At 42.7% G+C, this 12,242-nt stretch overlaps 1 protein-coding gene across 1 annotated transcript in view; it reads left to right on the top strand.

The window, feature by feature from the left end:
- RBL2 (RB transcriptional corepressor like 2) overlaps positions 1 to 12,242 on the top strand; it is a 76,623-nt gene that overhangs the window by 13,037 nt on the left and 51,344 nt on the right. The window contains exons 2-4 of the mRNA XM_073659351.1: positions 400 to 530; positions 6,333 to 6,533; positions 6,764 to 6,828. Coding sequence (XP_073515452.1) covers positions 400 to 530; positions 6,333 to 6,533; positions 6,764 to 6,828 — 397 coding nt within the window. The remainder of the gene's footprint in view (positions 1 to 399; positions 531 to 6,332; positions 6,534 to 6,763; positions 6,829 to 12,242) is intronic.

Below are 12,242 nucleotides of genomic sequence, written 5' to 3'. Positions count from 1 at the left end.
CCCATTTATGACATTGATCTGTCCTTTATTACATAGAATTTTAGATGATTAGTAGCCCACCCCTGGGCATCGGAGGCTCCACAAAGGCAAGACTCTCCACACTCTTCCAGGCATTGAGACCAGCTGTAGCGGGTGTTTTCTGTGTGATGGTCTGTCATTGTCTGGTGTCCAAATGCACATTTTGGGGCTATCAAAAAATAATGTATTTTTCGGAATTTTTTTTAAAAAAATATTTCCCTCTATATTCTTTCTGGACATGTATGCCCAGCTTTGGCACTACGTGAGTTACAGAGCAGGGCTCTTGTGTCATCGGTGGCTCCACATTCATGCTCTTGATCTTCTTTAGATCAGCCTCTTGCGCACAGACCCAATATCTCAGAGGAACGATTTATTTTTTAGGGAAATGCTCTGCATTGGTTGGCGTGTGCATTGTACGTTGCATGCAGGCAGGCCGTGCCAACGGTGGGCAGAGGCACGGTGGAAGGAAACTATGTGTCTCTCACTCGGATCCTGACTTCTTCAGAACTAAGGTAAGGCACGCTAGTATTATGTATAAATGTATCCTCCTGGTCTATAGCTGTAAACTCATTCTGCAGTACTGCCATCTACACACGTTGCAGAACATGAATCCACAGGACCTCGTCCATGGGCCACGTCAGTCGTCTCTGGCTGCTGGATCGGAGCCTCCAGAACTGCTTCTTACCCGACGGCTCAATGTCATTGTCGCAGCAGAATGCACGTGTGACAGCTAATCGGAAGAAGAGCCACCAATGCCGTCAGGTAAGATGCTGTTCTCGGGGCTCCCATCCAGCGGCCACAGATGACGGACATGACCTGTGGACCGGGTCCTGCTAATCGATCGCACCAACTCTAGTTCCAATGAAAGCACTAAGGGGTTAAACTCACTCGCAACTGTTGGATTATGGGTGTCATTAAAAAAAAAATTGCATCAGTTGCTCACTGCAGAATGAGTTAACGGAGAATCTGTCAGTCGGCTCATTCTGACAGCAGATTTTTTATCTGCTATCTTTCTTTTTTGTAAGCTCCTGTTAGCTGATATATGACCAGAGACCACATCAAGCTCAAATTCTGCAAGGAAACAAAGAGCCTGTAAATGTCAAACGGGCCAAAAGTTTTAATGAAAATCAATTGCAAAAATTATTTTTAGTCCGAAACACATGCATTTCAGGAAAAAAGTGTCCCCAAAGGTCTCAGGCCTTTTTTTTTTCCCCATTCCTGGCCAGGCATATTTTCTGACATTATCTTACATGTGCTTTTAAAAAAAATTCTCGTTTGGAGCCTCAAATAATTTTGCCTCTTTTTTTTATTGATACATATAACTTCATTTTTATGTCACTTTTATACATTTTTTGTTTTGAAAGGGAAAAATGTTAATTTTTCACATTTCTATTTATTATTATTATTATTATTATTTTTTTTATAACTACAAAGGACAGCTTTAAAAAAAAAAAAAAAAAAAAAAAACATTTTAAATTGCATTCCCATTTATGTAGAAATTATTTTTAGATATTAGGCTTTTTTTTCTGACTTGCTTGCAGTATCTTTGCTTTCTTTATGAGTCATTCCATGTCAAGTGGACCAGTGGTCCCCACTCGACCTTCTCTGATTTTGCTGAAAATTTATAAGGATGTACATGTATGTTTGGAAAGAGGTTCTGTAAATTTTTAGGGCCAGATCTCAAATACATTGGGCACTGTTGACCTTTCACTGGAGGTTCCACCAAGCCTGCGGCTTCAGCTAAGAGGATTTTGCAAACTTTGGCACATAGCCATTAGAGTTCTATACTGGCTATGATGTTGAAATTTGGCATACTAGCTCAACTTTTGCTGCTAAACATGATAAAATTATTACCGGCTATGACAAAACAATATTTCGGCCGCAATTTTGTATCAAATTAGCTTGTAAAACGCGTCGCATAAAATTTATGCCAAACTTTGCCCATATATAACTCAAGACCAAAAACCAATAGTAACTGGTGCTTTGCCCTGTACACCAAACCTCTACATGACTTTGCATTGCTGCAATATCACGGTCAAATCATATGTATTTGTGGAAATATTCACACCCACATATGATGAAAAACTTAAAAAAAATGAGTTTTACCTATTTTTAGGTCAAATTTCTCAAAAAGGGTACCCCTAAAATATATTAATTCTGATATCATTAGAAAGAGCACATTTTTCTCTACAAGGATCATTGTTTTTTTTTTGGAGTCTCTCAGTTTAAGAAAAGAAAATGCCACTGAACATGGTGTTATTTATTAATAAGCAATGAATGGTAACTGCACTATTCAAACCCTTGCGTTGGTCCATGGTGGTTATACCACAACCAATTCCCTAAGAATTGGTATTATAATCCTATTAAGAATTGTAATAATGCTGTCTTTCGAGAATTGGCAGCCCCATCGCCTAGGAGCCATGGCCGATAGCCATGCAAGGCCAGCCGCGGGCGGTCTCTTTTATCGCAGGTTCCGAAGCCTGAGGATGGGTTTCTTTGCCTAGGATCCCAAGCCTAATATTGGGTATCTTTTGTTGGTTCCCAAGCCATAATGTTCAGTCTAAGTGGTCTGGAATTGTTGCTGAATTTGCAACATAATCGGTTCAGAGAAGCTGTATTGTCGGCCCATTGCTGGTGCTGGAATTATTGCAATGATTGACTGCTCGGGAATCCAGCATGTATCATTTCTCACAGGCCAGTGAAAGAAGCTAGCTGGTCCATGAGGACGCATAAAATTTATTAATGCATCATGGTCGTCGACTGAAATTTCAGAAATATTTCCAATCCACCAGTTCCTATCGTAAATTCAGGCAATGTATTGCCCTGGCTGGAGGTTTGCAATTGGCACAAAAGGCATTTCTGATCTGACAGATCTATCTATATGGGCAATGAAAGATGATGGGTCATTTGACACCCTTGAAATGCGAATCTTTTTGTCATCAATTGGCACAAACTGGTGATTTTCTCTTGTTCCAGCAATTGTATGTCCATCTTTGAACCTTTCCTCTTGAACTACCCGTTTTTCGTCAATTTTTTCTTTTGGAACAAAAAAAATTTGATTCCGTGCAGTTGCTCGTTGCAAAAGTTGAATAAATCCACCGGGGTCAGTATTTGGTTTTCAGTTGGGCGTTGAAGACTGGCACGAGCTGCCAACCTCTTTGCTGTCCCTCCAATCCCATCACAGGGTGACTTTCCATGACTGGTACCAAAAAAATTCCATTCAGCATTGTGGTGGCACAAGTTGAGAAAAATGTTGAAATTTTTGTACTGGGCTGCAGATCCATCGCTGAAGTAGTGGATATGACGAATCCCATAGATGAGAGTCTTGAGATACTCCACAATTACTGTTAAGAAAGTGTGGACTGTGTTCCAGCAGATCCAACGGTTATGCACCACTTTGGCCGAAGCTCACAAAACTTGGAAAATCCAATTTCAGGGCCATTCCGATCCAGATAGGCAACAAACATTTCCCTCATATTGCTCAGTAATAGTCGCTTTTGCATCTGCTTTTTTTCTCCTGCTATTCGCACTGATACATAGTCTTTTTTACCAGGGCACATTCGACTGAATTCATCATCCTCAAAAAATGCCTGCACCTTTTTCTTCACTTCCTCAGAAACTTTCTTGCCACACTTGATTCTAGGTAAGGCTAAGATCCCATGTTCACATTTTAAGCTTTCAAGCTTGTTTGACCATTCGTTCAGAGACACCGAATTCGTCTGATATAGCCTTAATGGACCAACTTTTAGGTGCCATTGTCAAGATTTGGACCTTTTCTGCCCGACTGGACACCTGCAGCTTTTGCTTCAAATCTGCCAAAAGGTGATTGTAATCCAGACACATTTTGCACTGTGCTGTTTTTGTTTGCTCAATGTCTTTCGGCTCAAGCCCTCCAATTGAAGCAATCTTGCTAGAAAATGCATTTTGTACCTGGCTTATCTTTCTCCTTGCATATCCAAGTGAATCCCGCTGGCTTACCCGTGGATATTTCAGAGGAGAGATGCCAATGGATGTTAAGCTTGAATTTAGACTTTCAGGAGAACATTCCATTCCATCCGGATCTGATTCAGAGGAAACTGGATCAGCTGATTTTTTCCTGTTAGCAACTTCTTTTCGACATGATGCACACATCTTCTGGCCAGGCTTCACATCATTCTTTGTAAATTCGTTCAACTGGTCAGCTGCTAACAAATTGATAGCTCGCAAATTCTTTTTGGTGTTATGACCTTTCTTCCCAAAAGGATTGCAACACGATTTTTGCAAATGCTCATATTTTGTCAAGAATGAAGCTTCATGGTGTAAACAGATTTGTGAATGTTCGTCAAAATTTAGTCCCACTAAAAAGACGCAGCAATTTCTGTTCATCCAATCCAAAGCTTGTAAACAATTTAAACTCATCCTTGCTATGGGTGAATGTCTTAAGGTGGCACTTCGAATTGTTCGCAAGGCCGATAGAGCACTGGGCCGATTCTTCATCAATTTCATTCTCCATCGCTAAAAAATAAATAATATATGCATTAAAATGTAACCATAGTCAATAACTTTTCATAAACAAAAAGGTTTATAGGTTTTTGATTATAATAGACATTGCTAGCAACAATACAACTCTGTAACATGTGATAAGAATCTGAAAATCAAACACAAAATCAATGCATTACGCGCATAAATAACACCATGTTCAGTGGCATTTTTCTTTTCTTAAACTGAGAGACTCCAAAAAAAAAAAAAAAAAAAATGATCCTTGTAGAGAAAAATGTGCTCTTTCTAATGATATCAGAATTAATATATTTTAGGGGTACCCTTTTTGAGAAATTTGACCTAAAAATAGGTAAAATTCGTTTTTTTTTTAAGTTTTTCATCATATGTGGGTGTGAATATTTCCACAAATACATATGATTTGACCGTGATATTGCAGCAATGCAAAGTCATGTAGATGTTTGGTGTACAGGGCAAAGCACCAGTTACTATTGGTATTTGGTCTTAAGTTATATATGGGCAAAGTTTGGCATAAATTTTATGCGACGCATTTTACAAGCTACTTTGACACAAAATTGCGGCCGAAATATTGTTTTGTCATAGCCGGTAATAATTTTATCGTGTTTATCAGCAAAAGTTGAGCTAGTATGCCAAATTTCAGCATCATAGCCAGTATAGAACTCTAATGGCTATGTGCCAAAGTTTGCAAAATCCTCTTAGCTGAAGGCGCAGGCTTGGTGGAACCTCCAGTGAAAGGTCAACAGTGCCCAATGTATTTGAGATCTGGCCCTAAAAATTTACAGAACCTCTTTTCAAACATACATGTACATCCTTATAAATTTTCAACAAAATCAGAGAAGGTTGAGTGGGGACGATTCTTAAAACTGGTCCACTTGATGTGGAATGACCCTTATCTATTCTTTTTTTCCATTTATTTCACACACTGTTCCCCCAGGAAGTATTAAAACAACTTTTGGGCGCATTTGAACATATTAATACATGATTTTTATTGCTTATTTCCCATGTAACTGGGGCTGGTATATTAACCCCAGTTACAAAGGAAATTCCGTGTCCTGGCTGCTCCTACTCCCTCCCTACAGCCAGCGATCACATGACCACTGTGTTCGGAGGAGGAAGCACAATCAGTGTTTCATAATCTATATACACAAGCTCTCTTCCAGCATTGTCTTCAAAGATCGAGAAGATAAATATGTCAATTAACAATGTTTATCTTCTTTGTGGGGAGTCTGGCTGTATCTTACAGCTGGCTCCCCGCTCCTTTAGCTGAACAATCTCATTCAAGCAGTTTACTCTGCACTGATATTTTAGAATGTCAGTGCAGAGTAAAGTGTGGACTGTCTGGATGTTTATAGTCTGAGCAATCCAGAAATAATTATCAAGCAGTTTTGGAAATATCTTTACCCTCTTGAACAATAGTCCAATAAACATTGATCTGCAGATAATTGAGTCCCTTTATTTTTATTGTGGCAATGAAATATTCAAGCAGATGAACTATAATTTTTCAATAATAAAGCTTTTTCAATATGTCACCCACTCAATGCACGGTCAGTTTTCTTAGGCTTTGCTCACACTGTTCTCCTTCAATAACGATCCAGAGCTACAGCTCTCTCAGGATCTGTCATTCAGCAGATTCAATCAGTGTCCAATGAATCCTGTGATTCTATGGATCAAAAAATGGGTCTGTCAGATGTTGATATTGTTTTGATTTAGGCAGCATTATTTATTCCTCTTCAAACATGACAAATCCAATGTCGGGAGGGGGGAGACTTCAATCTCTCATTTGAACAGAGGCTTACATTACTTTTCCTTTCTGACAGCTTGATTGAGTTTTTTAGTAAGATGAAGAAGTGGGAGGACATGGCCAACTTACCTGCAGATTTTCGGGAGAGAACGAAGAAGCTTGAGCGTAATTTCACGGTCACCGCTGTTCTCTTCAAGAAGTATGATCCCATCTTCCAAAAGATCTTCAAGAACCCACAAGAAGAGCAGCCACGTCAGCACAGAGGCCGGAAACAAAGGTAGACTTGGGGATTTCTTTGTTTAATTTGTAGCTTATTCATGAAGGACAAGTAAGGGTCAAAGTTGTCTTAACTGCCCATGTACATTGCTCCAAACATTTCTTGGACAAAAACTGATCTGTACAGACTGGGTCAGATTTATACATGAATAGCAATCCACTTTTGTGAAGACATAAGGCATTTCTCTGTATCTTTGTTTCATCATCTTGATTTGGCTTCTCTAATTTCAGGCGTCAACCTTGCACTGTGTCTGAAGTTTTTCACTTCTGTTGGGTGTTGTTCATCAATGCTAAAGGTAACGTAGATTACCATATTTTTCGGACTATAAGACGCACCTAGGTTTTAGAGGAGGAAAATAGAAAAAAAATTGAAGCAAAAAATGTGGTCATGATGCACTGTTATGAGGGAGGGGGTCTGCTGCTGACACTGTTATAGGAGTAATGTCCCCCAATTCTGTTAATATCCCTAATCCTGGTATATATGGTCCCCCCCTTCCTGTTTTACATGGCCCCCATCCCTATCCTGGTATGCATGGCACCCCTGATCCTGGTAAGCATGGCACTCCTCATCATGGCATGCATGGCACCTCCCCATCACTGTGCACACAGTAAAATAAAGGATTCTACTCACCGCCTCTCTGCTCCAGCGCTGCATCCTGTTCTGCTGCCAGCAGCTGATATCACTGTGTGAGCCGCGTATGACGTCCCTGCCATGCGCCCTTACACGGTGAGATGAGCTGCTCCCCACGCTGGGATTGTGTACGTGGGGAGCAGTGACTTCATTCTCCTTACTAGGCACAGTGTAGCCGATGCTGCTGGCTCCTGCAGCAGCCAGGCGATCGCGTGTGCCCGCTATTAAAGAGCATGAATATTCACTACTCCCCACACCCATGGGGAGTAGTGAATATTCATGCTCTTTAGTAGCAGGTACACGTGACCACAGAGCCGCTGCAGGAGCTGCCGGCTGCTGCTGACACTGTGTGCCCGCTATTAAGGAGAATGAATATTCAATGCTCCACACGCCCATGGGCGTGGACAGCAGGAAATATTCATTTTCTTTAGCAGCGGGCATAGTTTAGGCTGCAGCAGACGGCTCCTGCATCCTGTGCTCGCTCCTCTGCCGCTGCTGCTCCCTCCACACCCCACCATCCACAGCAACAGTATAATACAGTACATCGGACTATAAGATGCACCCCCTACTTTCCTCCAAAGTTTTGGAGGAAAAAGGTGCGTCTTATAGTCCGAAAAATACGGTAATTAAGCAGTTGAAAAGATGCTCTGAACTGCTAAGCCACTGCAAGGGTGCACTGAGTGCCTGAGCTTGGTTTGAACAGTCATTTTGTGCTGAAAGACTCCCCTTTCTGATGATGGCTTCACTTTAAGCTTGGGTGTTTCGGTGACACCCATTGCAAACAGATGAAGAAAACCATGCAATCCCCATAGACAAACATTGTTAGCAGTAGGAGTCATACTGAAGAGCTCAGTGACGTTAGAGGTGGCGATCTCATAGGATGTCACCTTTATGAAGTTTATGATCTGATCTAGTGCACTGAAAATGCGATCGCTGTGAAATGGAAGCATAGCAATAGTAATAGCAGCCCACTCTTTGTAGCTGCAGACCCTATAAATGTATAAAGCAAGGCTGGAAGTGACGTCAGGAGAAGAAGTATGCTTTGGGAGCTTCATAAGATGTTTTCTCGTTATAATGCAGTTGCACATAAAGGGTACTTGTCATAGGAAATTTCTACCTAAAGGTATGGTTGTAAACTTGAGTAAATCGATACCTTTCTTGTAGAAATCCACCATTTTAAATAATATGCAAGTCAGCTGCAAGTGCATTGCACCTGGAAGTGCTTTGACACGTCCTAATGTACTTGCAGCTAATTAGCATATAACTTCAATGGTGCATTTCATAGCAATTGCAGGGCAGATTTCTACAAGAAAGGTAATGATATACTCAGGATGACGCACATATACAGCCATACCTTAGTTTTGGGGCTCATACTCATCTGCGTGAAAAACGGACAAGTGCTATCGGATAAAAAAAGCTGATTGCACTCTCACTAACGTTCAATCATTCCCTGCTCATCTGTGAGATTTTTTTTTTCTCTGCTCAGATTGGACTGAGAAAAAAAATCACAGCATGCTGCGAGTGGCCGCATATATCGGACGAGACTTGCCAATGCAAGTCAATGGGTGCAAGAAAAAAAATCGCACGGCGCTTGGACCATGCGTGTGCCATCCGATTTTAACGCACCCATCTACTAGAAATCCTCATATTTTATCAGCCGCATACAGTAAATTCACAGTGTGATCCGTCAGAATACAATACTAGAATGAATATACACTGCTCAAAAAAATAAAGGGAACACTTAAACAGCAGAATATAACTCCAAGTAAATCAGACTTCTGTGAAATCAAACTGTCCACTTAGGAAGCAACACTGATTGACAATCAATTTCACATGCTGTTGTGCAAATGGAATAGACAATAGATGGAAATTATTGGCAATTATCAAGACACCCTCAATAAAGGAATGGTTCTGCAGGTGGGGACCACAGACCACATCTCAGTACCAATGCTTTCTGGCTGATGTTTTGGTCACTTTTGAATGTTGGTTGTGCTTTCACACACGTAGTAGCATGAGACGAACTCTACAACCCACAGAAGTTGCTCAGGTAGTGCAGCTCATCCAGGATGGCACATCAATGCGAGCTGTGGCAAGAAGGTCTGCTGTGTCTGTCAGCATAGTGTCCAGAGGCTGGAGGCGCTACCAGGAGACGTGGAGGGGGCCGTAGGAGGGCAACAACCCAGCAGCAGGACCGCTACCTCCGCCTTTGTGCAAGGAGGAACAGGAGGAGCACTGCCAGAGCCCTGCAAAATGACCTCCAGCAGGCCACAAATGTGCATGTGTCTGCACAAGCGGTTAGAAACTAACTCCATGAGGGTGGTATGAGGGCCCGATGTCCACAGATGGGAGTTGTGCTCACAGCCCAACACCGTGCAGGATGCTTGGCATTTGCCACAGAACACCAGGATTGGCAAAGTCGCCACTGGCGCCCTGTGCTCTTCACAGATAAAAGCAGGTTCACACTGAGCACATGTGACAGACGTGACAGAGTCTGGAGACACCGTGGAGAGCGATCTGCTGCCTGCAACATCCTTCAGCATGACCGGTTTGGCAGTGGGTCAGTAATGGTGTGGGGTGGCATTTCTTTGGAGGGCCGCACAGCCCTCCATGTGCTCGCCAGAGGTAGCCTGACTGCCATTAGGTACCGAGGTGAGATCCTCAGACCCCTTGTGAGACCATATGCTTGTGCGGTTGGCCCTGGGTTCCTCCTAATGCAGGACAATGCCAGACCTCATGTGGCTGGAGTGTGTCAGCAGTTCCTGCAAGATGAAGGCATTGAAGCTATGGACTGGCCCGCCCGTTCCCCAGACCTAGATCCGATTGAGCACATCTGGGACATCATGTCTCGCTCCATCCACCAACGTCACGTTGCACCACAGACTGTCCAGGAGTTGGCGGATGCTTTAGTCCAGGTCTGGGAGTAGATCCCACAGGAGACCATCCGCAACCTCATCAGGAGCATGCCCAGGCGTTGTAGGGAGGTCATACAGGACGTGGAGGCCACACACAATACTGAGCCACATTTTGACTTGTTTTAACCACATTACATCAAAGTTGGATCAGCCTGTAGTGTGTTTTTACACTTTAATTTTGGGGGTGACTCCAAATCCAGGCCTCCATTGGTTAATAAATTTGACTTCCATTGATGATTTTTGTGTGATTTTGTCGTCAGCACATTCAACTTTGTACAGAACAAAGTATTCAATGAGAATATTTAATTTATTCAGATCTAGGATGTTATTTGAGTGTTCCCTTTATTTTTTTGAGCTGTGTGTGTGTGTGTATCTCTATATCTCTATGTCAGGCAAAAGGTATTTTTTTTCCCTAATTTTAAAAATGAGAGATGTTTTAAAAAAAAAAGAAAACCTGTCCGTTTGTAAGAGAAGACATAGAACGGCAGTGCTGGCCCCCACCCTAAGAATTTTTATTATCGTCGTAAACCCTCAGTGCAGAGCAGCTTCTAGTTCAAAATAGTTATTCCCTCCAAAATTCTATTGTTTAGCTGGACAAACAGTTAATGTAGAATTTAAAAACGCACATGACGGTCACTAACCCAGGGACCAGAGTTTTGGAATGTTCACATTTTCCTGGTTACAATGATATATTTTTCATAACTGGGATACCATCAGAAATCGAGGAATTGGTTTCTTAGCTTCTGAGCATCATAGAGAGGTCCTGTTTAATATCCATCTGCATGAAAATTAGTGACTGCCAACATGATGTCTCCATCTTGGATGTGGGACCCCCCCACACCAAGATATGAAATCTGAAGGTTTCTATGTTCTATGCAGCTGGGTGGTTTCACAAAACCGAGCCCCGTGTGAGGTAGACAAAATGGGCGGTTCCTAATAATTTGGCCCTGTTACTAAAAAGCAAATCGGCCATTTTCAGGTCATTCTTCTCAGGGACGCCAGACGCACGCACGCCACGCTGCGCAGAAATATCACGTCTAATTTCCGGGGAGCCGTCCCCCCCCCCCACAGAATCTGAGACCATCACCTTGTGAAGCAGGTTTTGCTATTACTTATCCCTTTTATTTTAATAACTGTTTATGCATATATGTAAATTGTCTCTTGTATAATATCTTGTATATCTTTTGTAAACACTGCCCCCCTTTTGGGAGTAAATCATTAATTATTTACCAGTTTCGTCCTTCTTGTCCTATGTCGAGCAAACACGATCCTCACCCGCTAATTCACGTTACCTACCAGGTACCCGATCCACCTGTTAAGCGATCGGTGGTGGCAGTATACCAGTATTTATGTGATATTGTGGTTTGAGGGTGGCTGGTCGGAGGTATATATACGTTCCTGGAAGGAACTGGTGGTATATATATGTCCTGTCACATCACGTGCCGCAATAGTCGACCTAAACTAGAGCAGCTGCACCCGTGCTTATCCTCGGTCAATACCGTGTTTGACCAGCAGGATAAGGGGGCGCCAGAGAGCTGCAAAGTCTGACCCAAAAGTGGGTGTCGTTTTCCTGACAAATTGGTGGCAAGCGGTGGGATCATAGGACATTAGTGATCTGGTTTGAGCAATCATTCCTCTCACTAAAAGCTTGCACTGTTCTTACCTGGACCCTGTACAAAAGTTTTGAAGATCGAACTCGGTGTTTATTAGATCTGAGACAATACTGTATGTGTAGCAGTTACCCCTACCCTTCTTCGGTTTTTCTTTTCTATTCTTATTTTGGTGATCATGGTCGTAGTTGGGGAGCCCTGGTACCGACAGCAGAAAAAGGACACTCTTATTGGAATATGTATAACCAGAGGCATTGACCACCGCGACAAAAACAGAGAACAAATGGCTGCTGCACTGGCGCAACTGGAGACTGAGCAAGCCCTTCTCCAGACCTCAGCAGGGCCAGAGGTCAGCCGAGATATGGACAGTACTGCTGCAGGGGTCCCACCTGTAGACGCACGCCGCGTCAGCGACCAGGGCAGCGTGGACCCCTATCTGCAGATGGCTCTACAGCAACTTCCTGCAGAGGATCATGAAGGACGGCTGAGAGTAATTCAACAGCACCAGGAGGCCGAGAGAGCCCAGCGAGAGGCTGCTGAGCGGCGAGTGGAGGCCC

Source organism: Phyllobates terribilis, unplaced genomic scaffold, assembly GCF_046119375.1.
Source record: "Phyllobates terribilis strain yellow unplaced genomic scaffold, ASM4611937v1 Scaffold_13__5_contigs__length_258822181, whole genome shotgun sequence".
Lineage (NCBI taxonomy): Eukaryota > Metazoa > Chordata > Amphibia > Anura > Dendrobatidae > Phyllobates > Phyllobates terribilis.
The sequence above is the reverse complement of the archived record's forward strand: the minus strand, read 5'-3'. Positions and strand labels throughout refer to the sequence as shown.